The sequence below is a fragment of the Rhincodon typus genome, chromosome 13 (assembly GCF_021869965.1).
Source record: "Rhincodon typus isolate 14 chromosome 13, sRhiTyp1.1, whole genome shotgun sequence".
NCBI lineage: Eukaryota > Metazoa > Chordata > Chondrichthyes > Orectolobiformes > Rhincodontidae > Rhincodon > Rhincodon typus.
Window position 1 is genome coordinate 70,646,103 of NC_063344.1, and position 27,535 is coordinate 70,673,637.

General features: G+C 44.2%; 1 protein-coding gene across 2 annotated transcripts in view; it reads right to left on the minus strand.

Moving 5' to 3' along the window:
• Positions 1-14,148: 14,148 nt before the first annotated feature.
• The window catches only part of LOC109915386 (ephrin type-B receptor 1), a 442,994-nt gene continuing 429,607 nt past the window's right edge, over positions 14,149-27,535 (minus strand). For both annotated transcript variants that reach the window (XM_048604552.1, XM_048604551.1), the window contains exons 16-17: positions 25,892-26,848; positions 14,149-14,488 (exon numbers count right to left, since the gene is read on the minus strand). In XM_048604552.1, coding sequence (XP_048460509.1) covers positions 26,740-26,848 — 109 coding nt within the window. In that variant the 3' untranslated portion in view covers positions 14,149-14,488; positions 25,892-26,739. The remainder of the gene's footprint in view (positions 14,489-25,891; positions 26,849-27,535) is intronic.

The following is a 27,535-nucleotide window of genomic DNA, read 5'->3' on the forward strand; positions in this document are numbered from 1 at the left end:
ATTGTTATTCTTGTTGAAGACAGCATAGTGTGTCCATTTGGCTCATAAGACCTGTGTTGGATTTTTGAAGGAGCTGATCCATTATTCCTTCTCCGTTGTGTTTTCCTTTTTCCCAACAAACCTTTCCTCTTCATCTAATTATCTTTCTGACAGTTAACATTGAATCAGCTTCAGGCAGCACCTTATCATACTACATTATCATGACAACTCCTCCAAAAGACTAAAACATTCCCCTCATTTCCTCGCTGGAAATTTTTCCCGATTGTTTTCCATGATGGCCAATAAACATATTTTTTAAGATTTACTTGATAATAAGACAAAAATGAAAGCTTTCCTCTCTCTTACTAACAGTTCCCCTTGGTATCTATGGCAACTCTCCAGATCAACAGTTGCAGCTTCAGCACAGCTTCTACCTTGAGCCTTGAGAGGTTTTCATGGATCTTTTGTCAAGATGTGGAGGATCAGGATCAGGCAAACTCCCTGGACCCCTCAGCAGCAGGAATTTTCACCTCCTCAGATTGTAGTTGGAAGAGTGAGTGGTTCTAGAATATCTTGACAGTTCAAACAAGTCCAACTCAGAAGGTTGGCTGTTTAAAACTCACCCGACAAAACATAGAAACATTTAAAAAAAGGTGCTGGAATAGGCTTTAGCTTTCACAGAATCCCTACAGTGTGGAAACAGGCCCTTTGGCCCAACAAGCCCACAGCGACCCTCACAGCATCCCACCTAGACCCATCCCACTATAACCCACTCATCCCTGAACACTACAGGCAATTTTAGCATGGCCAATCCACCAAGTCTGCACATCTTTGGGCTGTGGGAGGAAACTGGAGCATCCAGAGGAAATCCATGCAGACACGGGAAGAATGTGCAAACTCCACACAGTCAGTCACCCGAGGGTGGAATCAAACCCGGGACCCTAGAACTGTGGGGCAGCATTGCTAACCACTGAGCCACTATGCCACCCACTCACTATTTGCCACTTTGAGCATACATTGCCATTTGATACGATCATGGCTGACCATGCAATCTCAGTATCCCATTCCTGTCCTCTCCCCATACCCTTTGATTCCTTTAGCCACAAAGGCCACATCCAGCTCGCTTTTGAATACATCTAATGAATTGGCCCCAACTGCTTTCTGTAGGAGAGAATTCCACCGGTTCACAACTCTCTGAGTGGTGAAATTCTTCCTCATCTTAGTCAGAATAGTTTACCCCTTATTCTTAGACTGTGACCCCTAGTTCTGGGCTTCCCCATCATCAGGAAAATCCTTCCCATATCTAGCCTGTCCAGTCCCTTCAGGATTTTATATGTTTCTAAGAGATCCCCCCTCATTCTTCTAAATTCCAGCGAATACAAACCCAGTCGATCCAGTCTTTCCTCATGTGTCAGTCCTGCCATCCTGGTAATCAGTCTGGTGAACCTTTGCTGGACTTCCTCAATAGCAAGAATGTCCTTCCTTAGGCTAGGAGACCAAAACTGCACACAATACTCGAGGTGTGGCCTCACTAAGGCCCTGTATAACTGCAGCAAGACATCTTTACTCCGATACTCAGACCCTCTCGCTATGAAGGAGAGTATGCCATTAGCTTTCCTCGCTGCCTGCTGTACCTGCATGCCAACCTTCAGCAACTTACACCATGACACCGAGGTCTCGCTGCACCTCACCTTTTCCTAAACTGCCACCATTCAGATAACAACCTGCCTTCCTGTTTTTGTGACTAAAGTGGATAACCTTACATTTATCCACATTGTATTGCATTTGCCAAGTATTTATCCACTCAGCCAGTCCTTCCAAGTCACCCTGCAGCCTCTTAGCATCCTCCTCACAGCAACTTTGCTGCCCAGCTTAGAGCCATCTACAAATTTGGAGATATTGCATTCAATTCCTTCATCCAAATCATTAATATATATTGTCAACAGCTAGGGTCCCAGTACTGAACCCTGCAGCACCCCACTCGTCACCGCCTGCCACTCTGAAAAGGACCCATTTATTCCAACTCTCTGCTTCCTGTCTGTCAACCAGTTCTCTATCCATGTCAATACGTTACCTCCAGTACCATGAGCTTTCATTTTCCTTACTACCAAGTGCGATGGAAGTCCACGTCTGTCCCCTCACAGGGGCAGAAAGATCCCACACTGTTGGTTTTCTTATTCATTTGTTGTTGCCATCGCTGGCTAGACCACCATTCATTGCCCATTTTACCTAATTGCCCCAGGGACAGTAAAGAGTCAACCACATTGTTGTGGGTCTGGAGTCACATGTAGGTCAGACCCAGATAAGGATGATGGTTTCCTTCCTTAAAAGATACTGATGAATCACATGAGTATTTCCCCAATAATTGGCAATGGTGCTATAGTCATTATTAGATCTTAATTCCAGATTTTTATTCAAGTTCCACCATCTGCCATGGCAGGATTCAAACACAGGTCCCCAGAATGTTACCTGGGTCTCTGGATTAATAACACTAGGCCATTCCCTTCCCTATTGGAGGAGACTAGGGCAGTTCTTCACCATGGCATGATTTATCCCTCAATTATCATCTGAAGCAAGACAAAACTCATTTGACATTCACTTGACCACAGTGTCATCCAGGACCTTGTGATCAACTGCACTTTGTTTTTCTGATAAATGATACATCACTCATCTAGTGCACTGCAACTCTTTTAAAACATCTGTACAGTGTCGCCAGTTCAGTCAATCTTATACTAAGTTGTAAGACTTAATGTAAACACACACGTCTTCAAAAATCACAGACAACTTTTGAGGCATCATCCAACCAAATGACCTCTCAACAGAGCAACAGTGTCATTTCACAAGATTTTTCTCATTTCAGTTGACCCAGCAATTTTGTAGTTACTCCCTATACAGTACATAGTGACTACATTTCAAAAAGCCCTTAATTAGCTTTAAAGTACTTTAAGATGTCCCATGTTCGTGACAATGGTCATTGGATTTTCTTTTGCTATTTGTGGAATCCTGCTTTGTGAAAGCTGCTGCTGAAATTTTGTTATAGTGACTGCAGTTTCAAACTGTTTTCATTTGCTGTTAAATACAATGGGACATTCCGAGTTTGTGAAAGGTGTAGTATGAGCGAGTTTTCTTTTACTGCTGCAGCATCATTTATTCATCTGAAGTCTATTAAAGGCAGCACCAGCCATAATGGAACACAGGCTAGCAAGAAACTCCAAACAGAAATCCCCTTTCAGATCAGATTGGACCAAAGTGGATCTCCAGCTTTTACTGTTTTGATAACAAAGCATTGAATTACCTGTAACAACGAAAAGAATATTGGAAACACTGAGAAAGAGAGAGAAAGGCAAAAAGAAGGAGGAGAAGACAGACAGAGAGAGAGACGGTCAGTGGGTCGTGGGGTGGGGTGGTCAGTGAAGAAAAAGGGGAAGGCAGAGGGTCAGAGAGCAAGGGAGGATGTCAGATAGAGAGAACAGAAGTCAGATAGAGAGAGAGAGAAAGGCTGGAACAGGTGGACAAAAGTAGAAAGAATGTGGGAAAGGTAGAAAGAGAGAGGGAGAGGGAAAGGATCTGTGGAGAGAGCAGGGGAGGAAATCTTTATCAGACCAGACATTTGGAATATTAACCTTGCTGTTTTCTGTTTAAAAGTGCCAAGTGTTTCTGGTATTTTCTGCATTTCATTCCAGTTTCCGCCATCTGCAGTTTCATTTTATTGTTTGTAATATTTATGTGAATACATAATCAGATGATGCTATTCTGTCTACTCAGTGTTACTTCCTAGCCTTCTTATTAATTTCAATTTATTACAGGCTGTGGACAGTGAACGAAGGCTCTATTCCAGGGGCTGACTGCATTGAGAGTGGGCTACTCTCCTCCATGGAGGAAACTCCTATGGAATTTTACACAATTTAATAAGCTACATTTAGAAGTTGTTCTGATTCAGTTTTCAGTTATATAATCGGCTGCAACTTCCTTGAAATACCACCTAGACATTAAGAAAATAAAAACACAATTTCATGTTAAACAACCATTGCTGTGACAAAATTGCACTTCCCTTTTTGCTAGTGTCATTAATGTAATGCGATTATACACAGAAAGGTAAATTGTTTTATTGCAGGTATGTACAAAGGTCATTTATATTCTATAGGAATATAAAAAAAAGTAATATTGCAACTATGCAAACACAATATATATGAAAGAGTAAACAAAAGCAGAAGTTGCTGGGAAAGCTCAGCAGGTCTGGCAGTATCTGTGAAGAAAACATCAGAGATAATGTTTCGTTTCTGCAGTTCTTTCGGTTTTTATTTAGTACATACTACAGTAACCTGGAACTTGGTAAATTACATAAATGTAAATGGATAATCTATGAGCATAGTTGACCTGTAATATTATAAGCATTTAGCAGGGCTGTGAAATAATTATTGCCCTGGCTCTGGTGAAAACATCTCTTATCTTCATTTGACTACTGGGATATATTACACCTATCTGAGAGGGGGAGACAGCATCTCAAATGAACATCTCACCCTACAAAGTGTTTTCTGCATGCAAACCCACCTTATGCATTACTGTAGCAATCAGAGGATAGAAATAAGAAGAAACATTACTGTTTCCGTTGCTGAGAACAGGTGCATTTAAATTTATTGCCTAGTCAAATTCATTCCAGCAGAATTATGATATAAGCAAACTGTTTTTGGATCATTCAGAGATAGTAAGAACTGCCGATGCTGGAGTCAGATATAACACAGTGTGGAGCTGGAGGAACACAGCAGGCCAGGCAGCATCAGAGGAGCAGGAAAGTTAACATTTCAGATCAGGACCTTTCTTCAGAAATGGGGAGGGGGAAGGAAGCTGGGAAATAAATAGAGAGAAGAGGGGTGGGGCTGGGGAAGGTAGGTGAGATGGTGATAGGTGAGTACAGGTAGGCAGTGGTGGGGATTGGTCAGTGAGGTGGGAGGGGCGGATAGGTGGGAGAGAAGATGGGCGGGTTGTGCCAGGTCAAGGAGGCGAGGATGAGAGGGAGAGTTGGACATCAACTCTACATAGTCCCAGTCCCAAACACTGCTGGGCCTTCACCATTCCCCCAGACCTCCCCCAAAACTGAGAACGAATGGTTAGTCCTTAGCAAAGGACTTACCTTTGTTCTCCTGCACCCACACATCAATGAATTCCGTTCATGTTTGGATGTCGAGCAGTTTTTCTGCTGCCTCCGCCTCTGCGCTTATTTCTTTAATCGCGAGTCTAGCCCCCCTTCTACAGACCCCTTCTCCCACCTCCAACACACCCCATCCTCCTGGACACCACCCCAAGGCCTCCTACCCTCCCTCGACCTCTTCATCTCCAACTGCAGTCGCGACATCAATCGCCTCAACCTCTCCACCCCTCTCACCCATTCCAACCTCTCCCCCATAGAACGTGCAGCCCTCCGCTCCCTCCACTCCAAACCTATCCTCACCATCAAACCCATGGACAAGGGAGGCACAGTTGTGGTATGGCTCACTAACCTTTACATCACCGACGCCAGACGCCAATTGTCTGACAACCCCTCCTAATGCCCCCTTGATCATGACCCCACCCCGACCACCAAAACATCATCTTCCAGACCATCCATAACCTTATCACCTCAGGTCACCTCCCCCCCACACCCCCCCACCTTCTCCGTTCCCCAACCCCACCCCCCCCGTTTCTGTCTCCTTCCCAAAATCCATAAACCCGACTGCCCTGGTCGACCCATTGTCTCTGCCTGCTCCTGCCACACTGAACTTATCTCCAATTACCTTGACTCTATTTTCTCACCCCCGGTCCAGGAACTCCCCACATACGTTCGGGACCCACCCATGCCCGCCACCTCCTCCAAGACTTCCAATTCCCTGGCCTCCTACACCTCATCTTCACCATGGACGTCCAGTCCCTATATACTTGCATTCCCCATGCAGATGGCCTAAAAGCCCTCCGCTTCTTCCTCTCCCGCAGACCCAAGCAGTCCCCCTCCACCGACACCCTTATCCACTTAACCAAAATCATCCTTACCCTTAACAACTTCTTCAACTCCTCCCACTTCCTACAGACTAAGGGGATGGCCATCGGTACTCGCACGGGCCCAAGCTATGCCTGCCCCTTCGTAGGATACGTGGAACAGTCCCTCTTCCGCAGCTACACTGGCACCATCCCCCACCTCTTCCTCCGTTACATCGATGACTGAATATACGCTACCTCATGCTCCCATGAGGAGCTTGACCAGTTCATCAACTTTAGAAAAACCTTTCATCCCAACCTCAAGTTCACTGGACAATCTCTGATGCCTCTCTCTCCTTCCCGGACCTCTCTGTCTCCATCTCTGGTGACCACCTCGAAACTGATATCTATTTAAAGCCCACTGACTCTCACAACTACCTAGACTACACCTCCTCTCACCCACTTTCCTGCAAGAATGCAATGCCCTCCTCCCAATTCCTCTGCCTTTGCCGCATCTGCTCCCAAGATGGGACATTCCACTCCCGAGCATCCCAGATGTCCTTGTATTTCAAGAACAGTAACATCCCCCCTCAGATGATCGAAAATACTCTCAACCGCATCTCTTGCGTTTCCCACACTTCTGCCCTCACACCCCCTCCTCCCAACAAAAACAAAAATAAAGACAGAATCCATCTTGTCCTCACATATCACACCACTAACGTCCACATCCAACGTATCATTCTCCGCCACTTCTGCCAACTACAATCCAAACCCACAACCGAAGATGTATTTCTCTCCCCACCCCTACCTGTCTTTCGTAAGCTCTCTCAGCGACTCCCTCGTCTGCTCCACACTCCCCACTAGCCCCACCATCGCTGGCACCTTTCCCTGCAACGGCAGGAAGTGCTACACCTCCCTTCAAGGCCCAAAACAAACCTTTCACAGCAGACAGAGGTTCACCTGCACATCTGTCAATGTGGTCTATTGCATCCGCTGTTCCCAATGTGGCCTCTTCTACATCAGTGAGACCAAACGGAGGCTCGGAGACCATTTAGTAGAGCACCTATTCTCTGTTCACGATAAACGACAACACCTCCCAGTCGCCAACCATTTTAACTTCCTCTACCACTCCCTGGGCGACATGACCATCCTGGGCCTCCTCCAGTGTCACAATGATGCCACCCGGAAACTGGAGGAGCAGCACCTCATATTCCACCTTGGCAGCCTATAGTCCAGTGGCCTAAACATGGAATTCACCAGTTTTAAAATCTCCCCACCCCCGGACTCATCCCATGTCCAACCCTCCCTCTCATCCCATGTCCAACCCTCCCTCTCATCCTCGCCTCCTTGACCTGACACAACCTGTCCATCTTCTCTCCCACCTATCCGCCCCTCCCACCTCACTAACCAATCCCCACCACTGCCTACCTGCACTCACCTACCACCATCCCACCTACCTTCCCCAGCCCCACCCCTCCTCTCTCTGTTATTTTCCCAGCTCCCTTCCCCATCCCCATTTCTGACAAAGGGTTCTGACCTGAAACTTCAATTTTCCTGCTCCTCTAATGCTGCCTGGCCTGCTGTGTGCCTCCACTTCCATACTGTGTTGCTTTTGGATCGTGCAGTTTAGTTCAATTCACATAGGTACTACAGGTGTATAGGAGAGTGAGCTGCAGTGCTGCGGTGTACAGAAAGCTGGTTTACAGCTCTACGGCTGCACAGAACACATGGAAGGGGGAGCTATACTACTGAGAATATACAGAAAGTTAACCTGAAATTAAATGGAAATAATTGTGTACTGGCAACAGTTCTGTGCTGACAGGACAAAAATACCATTAGATGTAGCAGCAAAAGTTTGAAATATAAAAATAGACTGGAAAGTGGGACGTTTTTCACTGCAGTGTAGGAAGTTGAGGTTTATAAAATCATGAGAGGCACAGATAAGGTGAATGACAAGGGTATTTTCCCCAAGATGGGGGGAGTTCAAAACTAGGGGGCATATTTTTACCGTCAGAGAAAAAGATTTAAAGAGGACATGATGGGCAACTTTTTTGTGTAGAGAGTGGTTTGTGTGTGGAATGAACTTCCATTGTAAGTGATGGATGCAGGTAAAGTGACAATGTTTAAAAGACATTTAGATGAATTCATGAATAGGAACGGTTTGGAGGCAAATGGGCCAAGTGCAGACAGGTGGGACTAGTTTAATTTGGGAACATGGTTGGCATTGACTGGTTGGGTCGAAGGGACTATATCCATGCTGTGTGACTCTGTGACTCTATAAGTCTAAGCAGGCCATTCAGCCCATTGAGTCTGCTCTGCCATTCAATGAGCTCATAGCTGATCTGATAATCCCTAACTCCATTTTGCTGCCTTTCTCCCCCATAACCCTTGATTCTCTTACAGTGATTAAAAATCTGCATGATCAGCCTTGAATATACTTAATGACCCAGCCTCAACAGCCCTCTGTGCTGGAGCATTCTATAGATTCACAACCATCTGAGAGAAGAAATTACAACTCATCTCCATCTTAAATGAGTGACCCCTTACTCTGAGATCATTCCCTGTGGTCCTAGAGTATCCGACAAGGACAAACAACTTTTCTGCATCTCCCCGAGGGGCCCATTCCTGTGCTGTACAGTTCTAATGTTGCATGTTTAAGTAAGGTCACTTTTCATTCTTCTAAACTCCAATGAATACAGGCCAAACATAATCAACTTCTCCTATTCAGACAGCCCTTCCATGCCTGGTATCAACTTAGTGAAGCTCTTTGGACTGTGTCCAATGCCAGTATATCTTTAGATAAGGATCCCAAAATTGTGATATTCGAGCTGTGGGCTGACAAGTGCCTTTTAGCCTCTGAGGCAGCAGCTTATAGACAAATGATGAGGGTAAAAAAGAACCATCTTTGAATTCCTTGTTATTTCTTTGCCAGGAGAGAGAGACGACACCGGTTTCGTTAGAAACTGGAGGCTTTCTGCCACTGTATTGCTCAAAAATTGTCCACCCAATCAGAGTTGCTTCATTCTTGGCTCATACATCTGGTCCTGACTGAAAATTCAATCAACTGCCTGTGTCTGGGCAGAGCTACCCTGAATGCACAGCCAACATTTTCCCCTAATGTTGGAAAAATGCTACGTATCGATGCAACCCATAATGAGTTCCTCTCATTTTAAAATGACAACATCTCCTTCCACAGTCCTTGGTTTGGATGAGTACTTTTTTTCCAATTTTAGTCCTGTACATTTGTGCTCTGGAACTTGCCGCTCCCCTAGCCAAGCTGTTCCAGTACAGTTACAACACTGGTATCTAATGGATAAAGTGGAAAATTGCCCAGGTATGTCCTGTACACAAAAAGCAGGACAAATCCAACCCGGCCAATTACCGCCCCATCAGTCTACCCTCGATCATCTGTAAAGTGATGGAAGGTGTCACCATCAGTGCTAGCAAGCAGCACCTGCTCAGCAATAACCTGCTCAGTGACGCCCAGTTTGGGTTCTGCCAGGGCCACTCAGCTCCTGACCTCATTACAGCCTTGGTTCAAACATGGACAAAAGAACTGAATTCCAGAGATAAGGTACGAGTGATAGCCCTTTACATCAAGGAATCAAGGCTGCATCGACTGAGTGTGGCATCAAGAAGCCCTAGCAAAACTGGAATCAATAGGAATTGGGGGCAAACTCTTCACTGGTTGGAGTCAGACTTTGTACAGAGGAAAATAGTCTATGGGTATTGGAAGTCAGTCATTTCGGCTCCAGGACATCACTGCAGGAGTTCCTCAGAGTATTGTCTTTGTCCCAACTACTGTCAGCTGCTTCATCAACGACCTTCCCTCCATCATAAGGTCAGAAGTGGGGATGTTCGCCAAGGATTGCACAATGTTCAGCACCGTCATAGTTGCTCAGTTACTGAAGCAGTCCATGTTTAAATGTAACAAGATCTGGATAATATCTAGGCCTGGGCTGAGAAGTGGCAACTAACATACACACCACACAAATGCCAGGCAATAACCATCTCCAGTCAGAGACAATCTAAGCACGGCCCCATGACATCCAGTGATGTTACCATCTCTGTCAAGTAGCACCTGCTCAGCAATAACCTGCTCAATGGTGCTACCATCTCCCACTGTCAACATCCTAGGGGTTGCCTTTGAATAGAAACTGAACTAGACTTGCCACATAAACACAATGGCTACAAGAGCAAGTCAGAGGCTAGGAATACTGCAGCAAGTATGTCACATCCTGACTCCCCAAAGCCTGTCCACCATCTACAAGACACAGTCAGGATTGTGATGAATATTCCCCACTTCCCTGGAAGGGGGCAGTTCTAACATCACTCAAAAGAAGCCTGACACCATCCAGGACAAGGCAGCCCACATAATTGGCTTCACATGCACTGTCTCCACCACTGATGCTCAGTAGCAACTGTGTGTACTATCTGTGAGATGCACTGCAGAAATTCATCAAAGATTCTCAGACAGCACCTTCCAAACACATGACCACTTCCATCTAGAAAGACACAAGCAGTAGATACGTGGGAACAACACCATCTGCAAATTCCCCTCCAAGTCACTCACCATCCTGACTTGGAAATACTTTCTTCACTATCACTGAGTCAAAATTCTGGAATTCCCTCCCTAAAGGCATTGTGGGTCAACCTACAGCACGTGGACTGCAACGGTTCAAGAAGGCGTCTCACCACCACCTTCTGAAGGACAACTAGGGATGGGCAATAAAAGCTGGCCCAGCCGGCAACACGTGTAGCCCATAAACAAAGGAAAAATATTCCTTGCATTTGCCCTTTTAAATTGAAGTTGATAAGGTTTCATTGCATCATTAAATGCAGTTTCCTAGCACAATCGGAAAAGAGCCATATTCCAATTTAACACGGCTGTCTGGTAGTGCCTGTGCAGTGAGCATGCTCAGACACATTAGCTAAGCTGTGTCGATGTGAGAGGACATGTTGGACTCCTTGCAAGATACCAGGACTCAAGCCAGCCTGCTGGAGCCTAGAACTGATGACTACTCTAAATAGCTTGCTGCTTTTTCAATATTAAATTTAATAAATGTAAAGACATTTTATATTAAACATCATGAATTATTAATTCATGCCAGAAAGAAAGGTGTAAAAATGTTAATATCATGAACATTAATATCACACACCAGCACATTTATTTAAAGTGGTCTAAATGTGTCATTCATCAGACACGAATATGCCATCCACAATTATAAAATACTGTCACTGCTCAAAACATGATTCCATAGTCAACCCACTGCGTCTTTAGTCTGGCCAACCCTCAACACAATACTCATGGTCATTGAGTCATCCCTGCTGCCAGTTGTGGTTTGCAGGCTATTGTGCTGCCAATGACTCAATTTTGTAAATGAATTCAATGTCATGTTTGGTAAGATGGTTGGCCATCACTCTGGAGAGTGCATCTATCATTGTCTCCAGTTTTAATTGCAAATAGATTGCTTCATTGGTGAACCTCATGAGATTCTTGGAGGCATCCTTTCTTGTTCCTTCTCATCAAGAAGAGAAAATCAATGTTTACGATCCATCTCTATAATCATGTGAAGACAAAAGATGTCGTCTTAAAACCTCTTACAGACCAGATAAATGGGAGAGTGCCCTTCTCAATCATAGTGCATTGAGTTTCTGTGTCTGATAATACTTGTGGTGTGTAACCGACCAGTTTGCAACACCCAATGGGTTGCTTCTCAAAGAGCGCTGCTCCTAAATCTGCTATGGTTAGAAAATCAGATTGACATGCACTGAGAGATCCATGGATGTCAACTTGCCCTTGATCCTCTGAAAAGCATCGACTTGATTCAGTTCCACCACCTTCTTGAGGAGTTGCCTTAAGAGCTCTGTGGAGCAAGGTAAAAATTTCCATCCCTAAGAATCTTCGGAGATCCTGGACTGAGTTCGGAATGAGAAACTCTGTCATGGCTTTTAGTTTTATGAGAGCCCATCATTCTACATTCTCTGTTCACAATGTGACTCAAGAAGCAAATTGGAGAATGCACAAGTCATTAATTGTGAGCCCCTCTGTTTGTAAGCTGACTTCTCTGATCAATACGTCATCCCTATTACATTTAACTCCACAAACAGTTTGAAATGTATTGGATATAGTCCATTTAAAAGGCTCTGTGACCCAGGTAAGTCTAAGATTTTTGTAGTAATGCAGTAAGTAATCTTAATCTTGCCCAATGGCACCTGCCAGAATCCACTGTTTACATTCAGTTTTGTAAAAGTCTATTTTGGATAATTCGGTAAAGCCTTGTTAACAATAGACATTGGGAGGAGTTCTCTCACTTTCACCTTGTTGAACAGTGTGAAATTATTCAACTTTGAATAATACAGGAACAGTAACCAGCCTAAAACAACTCAGTTGTTGTCTTGTCGAGGGAAATGATGCCCATTCTTGTCATTTCTGCAGGTCGCTTCTCAAATTGCTTCATTAAATATGGAATCTTAAAAGTTCAGTGTGATGCTGTATTAAGTATTTAGCTTCCTTAGTTTTTTAAAGAATTTAGGGTGTTCCTCTCTATTCTGTAGCTTGGGTTTTTAATTACTTCCATCTTTTCCAGTCAAGGTTGAGGAAAGTTCAGGAATGCTTTCTCACTCAAGAGAATTCTTGATTGAGAAGTATGTGTAGATTTGCTACAACTTAGCTTCCTGTACATTGAAGAGCTGCTTGTAAGTTATCCATAATTTCAAGTGCTATCCTCCTGGACCATGTTGTTAATTGTCATTGGCTATAGACTCTATTTTCTTAATTATGCCTTATTATCTGATAGTATCATGATACTCAACCCAGCATCTGACTGGAAATTTGTGAAATGACTATTTACTAAACATCACCTTGCCAATATGTAGAGTCTCGGTCACTTATTTCCTCTAGGAACTCTAGGCTTTTCTACAGTTGCTGATTGCTCTACCTCACTGAACTCTTTCCATGGGAGGCATTTTGATTTCTTGCTTTCATCAAACAGTTCCCAATTTTGCACACTTTATACAAGTGATCTTTTGTGTGACAGATAAAGCATGAACTTTGAATATGTGGGCACTGGCTGTGCCTGTGAATTTTCATTGTTCCACATGACAAGGAATTTTAGTGTATGGTACCTGTGTTACTTACCTTTTTGATTCCTACCTGAAGAATTGTTTATGATTTCCTATATTAAGAATCAAATGGACTCTTCTAATCTCCTGTGCCAAGTTTCATTGTGTTGTGTGAGAGAGACACTGTTACTGTCATATCTGGTTGCATTTATTAGGGTTTCTCTACAAAGGAACCTCTTTGAAGAGATGGCCCTGACAAATATGATCCTTTGAAACTCACTGGGCTGAGTTATACTTCCTCTGCCAGTGCGTTTGAAGGTGGGGGATGCTTTATAAAATCTAACTGGTTACCTTCCCTTTGCCAACCCACCTGCTCTACTCTGCTTCCCATTTGGGGGCATAGTGAAGCCATTGGAAGGGATGTGCCATTTTTGAGGCCCTTAAGTGGCAAATGGATGGCCATTTCAATGCCTTGTCCTGTTGTTATTTCACCCACGTCAGTGGGAGACCCACATCAATCAGGCAAGACTGGCACCTTTTATGAGGTGGCTTGGTGTTATGTAGCGGTGGCAGGATGTCCTTTTGGAGGGGTCACCTATCAGAGGAATCCCCCTCTCTGCTTCATGCCCATTGCCATCGACTGATAAGGAAAAAATGCTGCTTTCAGTTGTAGGGATGGCCTGGAGATGGTCACAATAGAAAGGGTCATCCTGGGCTCTCAGTGTGGGACCCCTCTGCTGCAGTCAATAGGTAGACATTCTCTGTCCTTTGTCTCCCAAGAATGTGACAATAAAGCTGAGGTAGAACACAAGGGATCCCAGTAGGATCTCATGGTGATGACCAGCTTCTCTGTAGTAAATCATTTGTCGGTAACCCAGCACCTCGGTGACAGAGATATCTAATTAAGTTAACTCCCTGCCCTTACTCCATAGCCTTGCACATTTTTCCTTGCCAAGTATTTAGCCAGTTCTCTTTTGAGAGTTATGGGTGAGTCTGCTTCCACCACTGTTTCAGACAGTGCCTTCTAGATCACAACAACTTGCATCAGGCAAAAGTATCCTCTTGCCAAATTTCTCTTTGGTGATTTGATGATCCAGGCAAAAACAATCTTCAAAATAAATTAGGTACAGAATCATTTGGCTTTTCTGCCTTTAATCAGTTCAATTCATTTTATTGAGTGCATTTTAGTACAACATTTTCCAAAACTTAACTGTTACAAACTGAAACATACTCCACACAAATAACAAACTGGGAATGTACAGGGAAAGCAAAAAAAAATAGAGATTTTTACAGTATTTCATTCCATATCTACAGGGAGTGCTGCTTGCAACATGCTTGCACACTTGATACATCCCAGAGGAGGGACAACAAGTGCTCAAAAATCACAAGGACACAAAAAAAGGTACACGCCCCAGTCACTTGATGTCTTCACTCCGAGGATGGATGGTCCTTTCTGAACTCCCCCCATCCTTCGACTGGATGCAATACTTTTACCCTGCAGAAATAAACACAGAAGGCTGTCATATGGAACATGACTGAACAGCAATCACAAATTGCACGTAGTTACTTTGAGTCTAAATGTAGACTTTATTGAGGATGGCCCAAAAGCAGAAGCTTTTACTTCACAGAATCCCAACAGTCCAGAAAAAGGCCATTTGGCCCATTGAATGTGCTCCAACCCTCCGAAGAGCATCCCATCCACACCCAGGCCTGTAAACCCCATTTACCATGGCTAACCAACCTAACCTGCACACCTTCAGACTGTGGGAGGAACCCCATACAGACACAGGGAGAATGCGCAAGCTCCACACCGACAGTCGCTCAAGGCTGGAACTGAACCCACGTGCCTAGCACTGTGTGGCAGCAGTGCTAACCACTGTGGCACCATGCTGCCCTACTGAGAGCCATGTTGTTTTTCTCATGTGAATACGTCCTTCTCAACTCATTATAAATACATGTGCAGGTAAATAAACACAGTTTATGAGCAGCAAGCACTGCCCACATCCCAATCCTCGCTAGGCCTTTCCTGGCTCCAATGTAAGGCTCCACATTTAAAAAGTGATACTTCCTGAGAGGTTCTGGTGAAGCCCTTTTTCCGAGGGATGGCAACAAGAGCTTATTCCAATGAATGAAAGGAGCCTGGTCAGAGGTGGCTACAGAGGCCAGGACCCATGGGCAGCTCAAGAGATCCTGGCTCCAGTGCTGCAACAGGATGCCTTGATCTGCTGCACTCTGCCTGTGCATGTACCATTCAATACCTGGCTCCTATGAGTGTGAGTTACACAGGAGGTTGGGTGCCAGGTCTCCTCATCAGATGCCTCATTTAAAATCAATAAAAATCACTGCTGATTGTTGTAAAAACCCATCTGGTTCACTAATGTCCTTTAGCTAAGGGAATCTGCCTTCCTTACCTGGTCTGGCCTACATGTAACTCCAGACCCACAGTCATGTGGTTGACAATTAACTGCCCTCTGGGCAATTAGGGATGGGCAATAAATGCTGCCTAGCCAGCAACAGCCAATTCCACGAGCAAATGCAAAACCTCTTCAGTAACTTGGCTCCCACTAAACCATTTCTTTCCACACGTGCACACAGGGTAAAGTGGTTAAACTTGACTGGACCAACCCATGGGAAGTTTTAGTCACATGCGGTCTTGCTTGCTGTACTTAAATTCTTTCAGTGTAAGGGGTATGATATATCTGTGTCTGAGGTATCTATGAGGTGCTCAGCCAGAAACTGTGTTTTGCTGTGGTCTCCTGCTCCCATGCAGACCTCTGATGAGAAGCTACCAGATACTGTCACTTTAAGGCAAATATCAATGTAGCACTACTGGCACCACAGTGGCACAGCTTCTCACACATCTGCAAGGGTTTACACTTAAAACATAGAAGCAGCTACAGCACTGAGCGTCTAATGTACTATCAGTTCACTCAACTTTCAACATAACTAGGAGCAACACAATTATCTGGGTGGCACAATGGCCCAGTGGTAAAGCAGGATTAGGCTACTGAGTTAGACGATCAGCCATGATTGTAAAGAATGGCTGAGCAGGCTTGAAGGGCCGAATGGCCTCCTCCTGCTCCTATCTTCCATGTTCCTATGTTTCTCACAGCATCAAGGACCTGGGTTCGATTCCAGTCTCGGATGAGTATGGAGTTTGCACATTCTCTCAGTGTCTGTGTGGGCTTCCTCCAGGTGTTCCAGTTTCCTGCAACAGTCCAAAGATGTGCAGGTTAGGTGGATTGGCTATGCTAAACTACCCGTAGTGTTCAGGGATGTGTAGGGAAGGTGGATTAGCCATGGGAAATGCAGGGCTATAGGGATAAGTTGGGGTGGTTGGTCTGGGTGGGGTGGTCTTTGGAGGGTCAGTGTGGACTCATTGGACTGAATGGCCTGTTTCCACACTGTACAGTATAGCTTGAAAGAAGTAATTTACACTACCAGTTACACACCTCAGACAACAGAGTTTGACTTGAGAACACTAGAGCTTTCTACTCTTACCGAACCGTGGCTATGAATGTAATTCCTGCAGGCTGAAGTGTTAATGAATGCACACATTACTGGCTGTTAAAGTCAGGGAAGTCCTTCCACCCAGAAGGTTCTGAGATCTTAATGTCCAAACCTCAAGCTGCCATTAAGAAGTAGAGCTTTGCCTTCAGCTCAATTAAGTACCCTCACTCCCGGATCGAAAAGTTTGAGGTGGGCCCAGAAGGTTCCGCTAATGTTTTCCACAACCTCAGGTCTGCGCTAAGTGTTTTTACAGCTCTGTGGTATACAGATAGGAAGGAATGGCCCCTCAACACTGACTTTGGATCCCTCGTAGTCTCATGCAATCAGGTCAAATGTGGGCAAGAAATCATCTGCTGATTCACCAATACCCATCACCAAACGTGGCTCAGCAGTAGCACTCCAGACTGAGCTGGTTGAGTCCTTAAGGACATAGCTATGAGACTGGGTATACAGCGGATAGTAAGGGAACTAGCTTAGGGGAGAGGGAAAAACATACTTGATCTGATCCTGACCAATCTGTCAGCTGCATATTCATTGTCCATGATGGTACTGGTAAGAGTGACCATTGCACAGTCCTTGTGGAGACAAATCGATATGTTGTGTGACACAACCCTCATGATAAATTGGATAAATTTTCTACAAACCTAACTACTCAAAAGATGACATTCATGAAGCACTGTAGGCCATCAGCAGCAACAGAAATGTATTTATTCAACCACAACCTGCCACCTCCAGCTTAGCATATTCCTCACTCCAGTCAGGGAATCAACTTTGGTTCAATGAAGAGTGCAAAAGGGCATGCCAGGAGCAGTGGTGTCAATCTTGTGAAGCTATAACACAGGACTACTTGCATGCCAAACAGCATAGGCAGCAAATGATAGACAGAGCTAAGTGATTTCACAACCAACAGATCAGATCTAACCAGTCCTGCCACATCCAGTCACAAATGCTGCAAACAACTAGAGGAGGAGGCTCCACAAATATCCCCATTCTCAATGATGGGGAAACCACTCCATCAGTGCAAAGGTTAAGACTGAAGCATTCGCAATAATCTTCAACTAGAGGTGCCGTCTCAGCCTTTTTCAGAGATCCCCAGCATCACAGATTATCAACCAATTCGATTCACTCCATGTGATATCAGTGGAAGCAGTGGATAGAGCAAAGGCAATGGACCAATAGTGTTGATGTGCCTTTAAGCAAGCTTTTTCAATACAGTTACAAACTGAAATCTACCTAGCAATATGAAATATTTCCCAGGTATGTTCTGTACACAAAAAGCAGGACAAATCCAGCTCAACTAATTACCTCCCCATCAGTCTATTCTTGATCATCAGTAAAGTGATGGAAGGTGTCATTAACAGTGCGATTAAGCAGCACCTGCTCAGCAATAACCTGCTCAGAGACGCCCAGTTTGGGTTCCGCCAGGGCCACTCAGCTCGTGACCTCATTACAGCCTTAGTTCAAACATGGACAAAAGAGCTGAATTCCAGAGGTGAGGTGAGAGTGACAGCCCTTATTATCAAGGCCACATTTCACAGAGTGTGGCATCAAGGAGTCCTGGCAAAACTGGAGTCAATGGGAATCAGTGGAAAACCTCTTTGCTGGTTAGAGTCATATCTGGCATGTAGTAAGATGGTTGTGGCTGTTTGTAGTCAGTTTTCTCAGCTCCAGGGCATCTCTGCACAACTTCCACAAAGTAATTAGTTTCCTTGGCCCAACCATTTTTAATTACTTCATTGATAACCTTCCCTACATGATAAGATCAGAAGTGGGAACGTTCACTGATGATTGCACAATATTCAGCACCATGCATGACTCCTCAGGCAATGAAGCAGTCCATGTCCAAATGCAGAAAGACCCTAATATGTAGGCTTGGGCATATACCGGTCACACCAGACAAGCTTCAGGCATTGAACATCTCAAACAAGAAAGAATCTAGTCATTGCCCCATTATGTTCATTACCATTACCATCACTGAATTCCCCACTATCAGCATCCTTGGAGTTACCTTTGACAAGAAACTGAACTGGACTAGCATTATAAATACAATGGCTACAAGAGCAGGTCGGAGGTTAGGAATACTGAGGTGAGTCACTTATCTTCTGGCTCTGCAAAGCCTCTCCACCATCTACAAGGCACAAGTCAGGAATGTGATAGGATTCTCTGCATTATTGGATGAGTGCAGCTCCAATACCCTCCCTGACACATGAGCATACTTGATAAGCACCTCATTCGCTATCTTAAACAATCATTCCCTTAAGCACAGTGGGAGCAGCATGTGCCAAAACCAAGATGCACTCTATTAATTTGTGAACATTCGCTTAACAGCACCTTCCAAACCCACAACACTGACTAATGGCAACGGGAACAGGTACATGGGAACACCACCACCTGCTAGTTCCCCTCCAAGCCACTCACCATCCTGACTTGGAAATATATTGACATTCCTTCAGTGTCACTGGGTCAAACGTCAATGTGTATGTCCCTGCACAACATGGACTGCAATTGTTAAGTTGGTCACTTACATTTCCTTCTCCAGGGTAAGTAGAAATGGGCAATGAATAAGGCTGGCTCAGCCAGCAATGCCCACATCCCATGAATAAATAATTAAAGAGGGAGACAAAAAATGGGGGAAGGGAGGGTGGGGAGGGGTACATGGAACACAATTCTAGAAAGCCATCTCCTTGATAGGACAATGTCCATGATGGGGTCCAACAGGGAGAGTGGCACAATTGGTCTGTACAGGATGTCTGCGCTATTAGTTATGGCAATTTGTGGTTACTTTTGCAGACATCAGGGTCACATCTCCAAGTTGACCATCCTGACGTACGTTCTGTGGCCCATTTTCTCAGATACACTGCAGCGTCTCTTACCAGGGTACTGGCAGTAGGCTTCACCTGTTTGACTGACCTGAATGTGCAGCCAAGAAGGAGCAGGAATGGATTCTCCCAGTTCTCAACAGAGCATCCACCTAACCCCACCCCCACACCAATCCGCAATCCTGGCATCAATTTTGCCCAGCAGCTATCTGGATCATTTCACCAGCAAACCTCCACCCAGGGCTAACAAGCTGCCTCTGGGTCTACAACTAAGAACAATAGCTCTTTGCTGGGAAACACATTGCAGAAATGATTAAAAATTACTTGTCTCATTCTGTTGATTTACATCTCTTCATATCCGCTATGTAAGTCTGTAATACAACCCTTTATTACATACCAGTCTGCCCCCTCTCTCTTTGCTCAGCCTAGCACCATATGTCCAACCCCACAAATCACCTATTTAACCCATTAATTAACTCAATTTCAAGCACTTTCCCTGGCAACTTCTAACTCCGGACAATTAAAAAGGCATTGTCTGACCTCTCCTTCCTCCTAAAAGCTCCGATAATTTTTAAGCATTGTATCCCTGGGTACTTAACCCTTCTCCACAGTGAGAGATTGGTTTGTCTGAACTTTGCCAGAGACCTCATAACCTCTCAAAACTTCCATTTAGCCATGTGTCAAATAAATAATAATGTGTCCTGGGGTCTGATTGAACAAAGGCTTCAGGCTGAACCTGGGTTAGGAACATGTTTGATGCTGTTTTCACCACTCAGATGGCCTTCAGTGACCCCTGTGAACCTTGCCTCTACAGTACATTACCACACTCCTCATTACAAGTTACATTGGTGCCATCCCTTTTTCAGTATAATTAAAAGCATGAATCTATTATTGTCAGTTTTACCTTTTCTTTTTTTTTGGCACTTAATTTATATTTAGAACTGATTAATGTTTGATTGATTGTTTCCACACATCCAATTAATAAACACCAGCTTAATCTTGATTTATTTTGCAGGCTGACTATTTTGAAAAATTTATATATCCTGGATCTCAGGCAGAGCATTGCCAAACTTTCGGGAATTTGAAGATTAATCTTCAAGATGCAGAAGAACATCTAGTATTTAAAAAAAAGCTGTTTTCTCAAATTTTCTTTTTGCAAATGTGCTCTATTCATTGAGAGGCACAGATGGGTTTTGCCATAAGTTTACAATTCTAGCTTAGTCAGCGTTGGGGATCACACCTAGCATTGTTGGTATGAGAGTCACAGAGTTCTACAACATAGAAAATGACCCTTCAGCCCATTGAGTATGTGCCAGTCAACTGCTACCACCTAACAATTTTAATCCCATTTCCAGCACTTGACCTATAGCCTTGTATGCCTTGGTTTCACAAAAGTACATCCAATTACTTCTTCCAAGTTATGAGGGTCTCTGCCTCTAGCACCCTTACAGGCAGTGAGTTCCATATTCCCACCACCCTCTGGGTGAAAAGATTTTCTTTTCTCACATCTCCTCTAAACCTCCTGCTCCGATCCCTTAAATCTATACCCCCTGGTTATTGGTCCCTGCATCAAGGGGAAATGTTTCTTCCTGTCATAATTTTATACATCTCAATCATACCACCCCTCAATCTCCTCTGCTGTAAGGAAAACAATCCCAGTCTGTCCAATCTGTGTTCATTACCTAAATTCTCCAGACCAGGCAACATCCTGGTATATCTCCTCTGCACTTTCTACAATGCAATCACATCTTTCCTATAATGTGGATTCCAAAACTGCACACAATACTCAGCTCTTTTGAAGCAGGCCATCTACCCAACAGAGCTAATTGACTCACCTTGGTTTCAATGCCCTTGTTTATTAATGACGAAACTATAGACGTTACTTGGGGAGGTGGCAATGGTGGTGGGGGGACCTGGTAGAGTTGAGGTTGAAAGTCCATTTGACAGCCAGGAATTATTCAGCCGAGCAGTGAATCGCTTATAAAGGTGGCACCGAGTGAGGATGGAGATACTGGCCAACCAGGGGATGGGGTCAGGGTAGGAAGGCTAGTGGAGGTCACTGGAAGATTCCAGGCCATGTTCCTGCAAGAAGACACCTCATTGTCATCAGCCAAATTCAACTACTGGGCATTGAGGTATAAATCCTGTCAGGAATTCAGGGAAACTCTTGACCCAGACATTTGTTGGAATGTTCATTCTACATATGGTTGTTTGGAACAGAATAGGTGTTGTCGAGGGAAATCTAAATAAATATGACGATGTTGCCAGATATGGAAGGTATGAGCTTTCGAGAAAGGTTGGATAGGCTGGGACTTTTTTCACTGGAGCATAAGGGGTTGACAGGCAACTTTATAGAAATTTATAAAATAATGACAGGTACAGATAGAGTTAATGGAATAGTTGTTTTATTCTCTAGGATGGGAGAATTCAAAATTAGGGGACACATTTTTAAGGAGAGAGGAGACAAATTTAAAAAAGACATGAGAAACAAATTTTTTACACAGAGGGTGGTTCATGTGTGGAATGAGCTTCCTGAGGAAGTGGCAGATGTGGGTACAATTACAACATTTTAAAAGACATTTGGCTAAGTCCATGAATGGGAAAGATTTAGAGGGATATTGGCCAGGAGCAGGCAGGTGGGACTACTTTAATTTGGGATTATATTCAGCATGGACTGGTTGGACCAAAGGGTCTGTTTCTGTGCTGTGTGACTCTATAACTCTATGAGAGGGGAAGGAAGATGACATAGGGTGGAAGGGATATTATGTGGAGCTTACACCAGTTGGCTGAGTGGCCTGAGTCCTGTGCTGCTAATTTGATGCAAGTGCGTGGTCCGTATCAAACAAAGTCTGACATGGCAGGACTCGCTGTCTGGAAAAGCATTGCAAAGCGAGTAATAGAGTTTGGGTTGGAGCAGCAAGATTGTGTTTCATGATGTGCACAGTGCCGGGATTTAGGGAGCTCTACCTCAGCACCTGTAAAACCAGTCAGCAGCACAGCTCCAATTCTCAAAGCCTGCCTGCCACTGGGCTCTGTCATAAAACAATCACTCAACTTGCACTTCCTCAGTCATTTTTCAAATTTTGACAGCAGCTCCCAAAAGTTTAGATAGAGACTTTTTTTTCTCCCCTTTTCACTTATTTGTTTAGCTTGAGGTACAGCCTGTCAGAGAGGTCAGCTACAAAGAGGGCAACCTTTGAACAGTGCTCGAGATCAGGAATGTGGCGTCTGCCAATCCACTGCTGGGTATAAATATTTAAAATGCAGATAATCTAAAAGAACACGGTCTCTCTTTGTTTTCTGCTTTATTTCCTCCTTCTGCTTCAGACCAGTTAAATATGGGGCTTCCGGGGCTCCCATTCACTCTCACTTCTGGTTCATGAGCACTCCATTTGATGACAGAAGGAAAATAAATTCGGTGCTTAAAGTGATGGGATCATAAATGGGAGCAGCAAAAACTGGGAGACTCTGCCAACTCAGTAAACGAGCACGATCGGGCTCGGTCCAAAGATGTGCAAGTTAAGTGGATCGGCCATCTCAATTACCTATAGTGTACAGGGATGTGTAGTCTAGGTGCTTTCGCTATGGGAAATGCAGGGTTACAGGGATAGGGTGGGGGGATGAATCTGGGTGGGATGCTGTTTGGAGGGTTAGTGCAGACTTGTTGGGCCGAATGGCCTGTTTCCACACCCTGGGGGTTCTATAAACCATCCTGCTATGTGCTCAGCCACACTAACTCCAGGCTTAACATATCCTCACCTCCAACGCCCCTTAACTTCTATCTCAGTTTGACCATTTCTTTCTTCATAATCATTCCCCTTAAGGCCAGGTTGCTGAGAAAATCATCAAAGCTAAGGATCCTTACTCACATGTTACCTATGTCTATCAGCAGGAATTCATGGGTCATTCACCGATCTTCTGACATTTCCCTCATACCCCCATGCTGGGTGCTTTGGGCGTCTGACATCCTCCCATGGAAGTCGACAGACAGGAGTTATGTTTTCTACCCACTACCCCCTGCCGATCACCCAGCGAGCTTTCTCTTCCCAGTCTTGTAGCTAAGGATGGATCTGACTGCAGAGCAACTGGCCAAGTGCCAGCAATAGTTCGGCTTATGTCTGGAAATGGTACGTTCATCCGATGATATGGGTCCAAATATCCAGGGTGCAGCTCCATTGCTGTACTGAGGGAGTGCTGTACTGCCAGAGGTCCAAGCCCGATGTTAAAGTGAGGTGCTGCCTGTCCTTTCTGGTGGATGTGTAAGATCATACAGTAGTATTGTGAAGGTCAGCTGGGTCTATCTCTGGATGGCACTTACCCTACAATTGATAGCAGCAAAAACAGATCATCATGCTAATCATCAGCATGGAACCTTGTTGCAATCAAACTAGCTGACATTACGACAGGGGCAACACTTCCAAAAGTACTTCATAGGCTGTAAAACATTTTGGGACACCCTCAAGTTGTGAAAGTCGCTACATAAATGCAGTTTTCTTTACAGTTAAAAATCATTATCAATCTTTACACAGAGAATTGGGAGAATGTGGAAGCGTCACATGGGGAGGTTACAGCAGATAGCATTGAATGGGCAATGATAACAATTCAGCAGTTGGGCTGAATGGACTGATTCTTTGCCGGTTTACTGAGGTGTTTCTGTGGATTTATTCCTTAATTACATAAGGAGTTTCTCTTCTAGATCTTGGAGATCGGTGGACTGAGAACACTCAGAGCTGCCGATGGAAACTTTCTGATCAAAAGTAGACAACTTGAGGTTGCTGAATCATTCAGGTGCTGATTCTTAACTCTACTTGTTTACTTTTGTTCCAGAGTCCTGATTACCCAACAGACCTGAAAGCACCAATTATCTCTTTGTGCTCCCAGATACTTAAATGAAACAAAATAGTGGGTGAAAAAGGCAGGATCTGAATTACTTTCTATTTAACTCTTTGCACATCTCAGCTCATCTGCTGCTGAAATCCTCAACCATACCTCTGTATCCTATTGATTATTGCAACACACTCCTGGCTAGGCTCTACATAATTTAATCTCCAATGAACTGAAGAACATCCAAAACTCTGCGGCCCTTCTCTGAACTTGCAGCTAATCCCACTCACTGTCAACCCCACAGTTTGCCGACCCACACTGGCTCCTAGTCACGCAATGTGTGCACTTTAAAATTCTCATCTTTGTTCTCAAATCCCTCCATGGCAGCACCCTCCCTATTTCTTTAGTCACCCCCAGCCCACTATTCTCCAAGATATCTGCAAACCTCTAATCATGCTGTCTTATGCATCACAGATCACAACCCCTCCACTGCTGGTGGCCATGCGCTCTGTTACCTTTGCTCTAAACTCTGAAATTATAGAACACAGAACAGGACAGCACAGGAACAGGCGTTTCAGTCCACAATGTTAAGCCGAACATGATGTCAAGTTAAACTAAGCCCTTCTGCCTGCCCATGGTCCATATCCCTCCATTCCTTGCACATTCGTGTGCTTATCTAAAAGCCTCTTAAATATCCCTATTGTATCTGCCTCTACCACTACCCCTGGCATTGCGTTCCAGACTTCTACCACTCTTGTGTAAAACACTTGCCCTTCACATCTCCTTTGAACTTTCCCCCTCTCACCTTAAATGTACGCCCCCAAGTATTAGATATTTCAATTCGGGGAAAAAGATTCTGTCAATGTTAACTATACGTCTCATAATTTTATAGACTTCTATCAAATCTCCACTCAGGCTCTGCCGCTCAAAAGAAAATAACCTGAGTTTTTCTAGCCTCTCCTTATAGTTTATACCCGCTAGTCCAGGGAGCATCCTGATAAACTTCTTCTGCATCCTCTCCAAAGCCTTCATGTCCTTCCTGTAATTGAACGCAATACTCTAAATTTGGCCTAACCAAAGTCTTATAAAGCTGTAATATGACATCCTGATTCTTGTACTCAATGCCCCAACCAATAAAGCAAGTATACCATACGTCTTCTTTACCACACTATCTACTTGTGTTGCTACCTTCAAGGAGCTATGGACTTCAACCCCAAAATTCCTTTGTGCATCAATGCTGTTCAGGGTCCTCCCTCCCCACACCTCTTCACTTCTCTCCCTCACTCTCTTCCTTTAAGAAACTTGTGAAAACCTACCTCCTCGACCAAGCTTCTGGTCATACATTCTACCTGTATGGTTCGATATCATTACTTTGTTCCCAAAGACTCTGTGGATTCATGGGACATTTCATTAAAAGATATTACATGTAGGTTGTGTTGTGACTGGTTGAAGCTTTGGCACAAACTAAGGACAGGCAGCAATTTGTTCAGGATTTCCACATGGGAACGACAAGACTGACTCTGAGCTGGTTTCCTGATAATCATCGCATCGAAGAATGGTAACATTTCAACATTTGATGGGGACAAGGCACCAAAGAAGCCTCCATACTGTGGGGCACAGGATGTCCTGGAAGTTAAACTCCGGAACTTTAGTAGCCAATCGGGTTGGCTGCAGGAAGGGTTTCTGAGTATCCAACATCCTGCTGTCAACAAGAAACACGGGAACCCCACAACATCTCGACTTACCAGCAAGTTGAAGCAGCAAAGTTCTGAGCACTGGGTTGAATGGACATCACTAGAATTCAGACAAGCACCAACACACAAAGTAAAACGTCCAAAATAAGTCAATTGATGAGCGGTGCAACGTGACACCAGAGGTACTTTGTATCACTGTCTGACACCTCTCCTGTCAACTGCAAGCAAAGTCAGCGGCTGCATTGCTTGTACCGCTTGCCAAAGAATCACATCTTTTCTGTACAGTTCATCAAAACAATTCATAAGAAGTATGATCGTCGACACTTGCCGGCCACAAGCTCAAGCCTGGTGTATCTAATCCGTTAAATACCTGCTTCCCTCTTTGTACAAGTGCGGCTGGCTTGAGTTTTGCCAGCACTCAGAGTCATTGCTATCAAAACACAGACACTGTTGCAGAGAATGCAAGCAAGGAATGATTGCGTCTTATCATCTTCAATATGAAGATATAAAGGATCAGAATCCATCTTCGGGAAGGGGGTAGTATCTTGGCACTGACATCTGAAGAACATCACTCACGAAGAAAAAAGAAATGCATCTAACGAACGTTAAAAGAATATCACAGCATGTTCTTTGGAATAATGGGATGTTCATTTGATTCTAGTTTCACAGACCCTGATTTCATGAAGGGGCAAAGTGTTTTTCTTTTTAAAAAAAGATTATCCGATTAGATCTTGAAACTGTTATTTTTAAAGGCGGAATGCATGATTTCTCAATAGGATCGTCTTGTAGACAGTAACGATGTGTTTCCTTCATAAGAGGAGTCTGAGCCATGAGAAACAGTCTGTGTCTTTCTTTGCTCCTCCAGTGCTGTTTAGACATGTCCCAGAGATCCAGTGTTGTCATGCCATAGCCGAAGGTGATTGGCTGATCTGACCTCTCATTGACTGAATACTGTTCAGTATTTTCTTCTGGTGACCAGCCAAAGTGACCCCTATCCTCAGCAAATCCCTGCAAACAAAGACAAACAGTCATTTATTTTATTAATGCCACCAAAAGGGGCAGAGAAATCCTTTTAAGATTTGTTTCATTCTATGTGTGTCTCAATGTGGCTGTTTGCATACCTCTGAGTGTGTGCACGTGTGTGAGTGTGTGTGTGCGTGTGTGTGCGCGCGCGTGCTTGTTCGTGTATGGTCTGAAAATGGCTATGTGCACATGTTTGTATAAGAAAGTGACTGTGTGTGTGTGTGTGAAAGATGGAATATATCTGTGTCTGAGATTGTATGTGTAAATGTATGTGTATCTGTGCATTTGCTTGTGTGTGCAAATGTGAGTATTTGTATGTGTTGGAGAAAGTGCACTGTGTGAATGTCAGCACTTATTTGCCTGTGAGTGTCAGAGTTTATCTGCTGTGTGAGGCAGTGTACTTGTATGTGCATGGGTGAATTTGTGTATGAGTATGTGAGTATGACAGTTTGATTTATGTGTTTTTGTTGTGTTAGTGTGAGTGCACATCTATATGTGTTTGTGCATGTGTGTCAGAGTGTATACTGTGTGTCTGTCAGTGTGACAGTGGCAGAGTTTCCGTCTGTGTTTATCTGTATGACAGTGACAGTGTATCCGTCTGTGCCTGTCAGTCTGACAGTGGGAGTGTCTCCATCTTTGTCTGTCTGTGTGACAGTGGGAGTGTACCCGTCT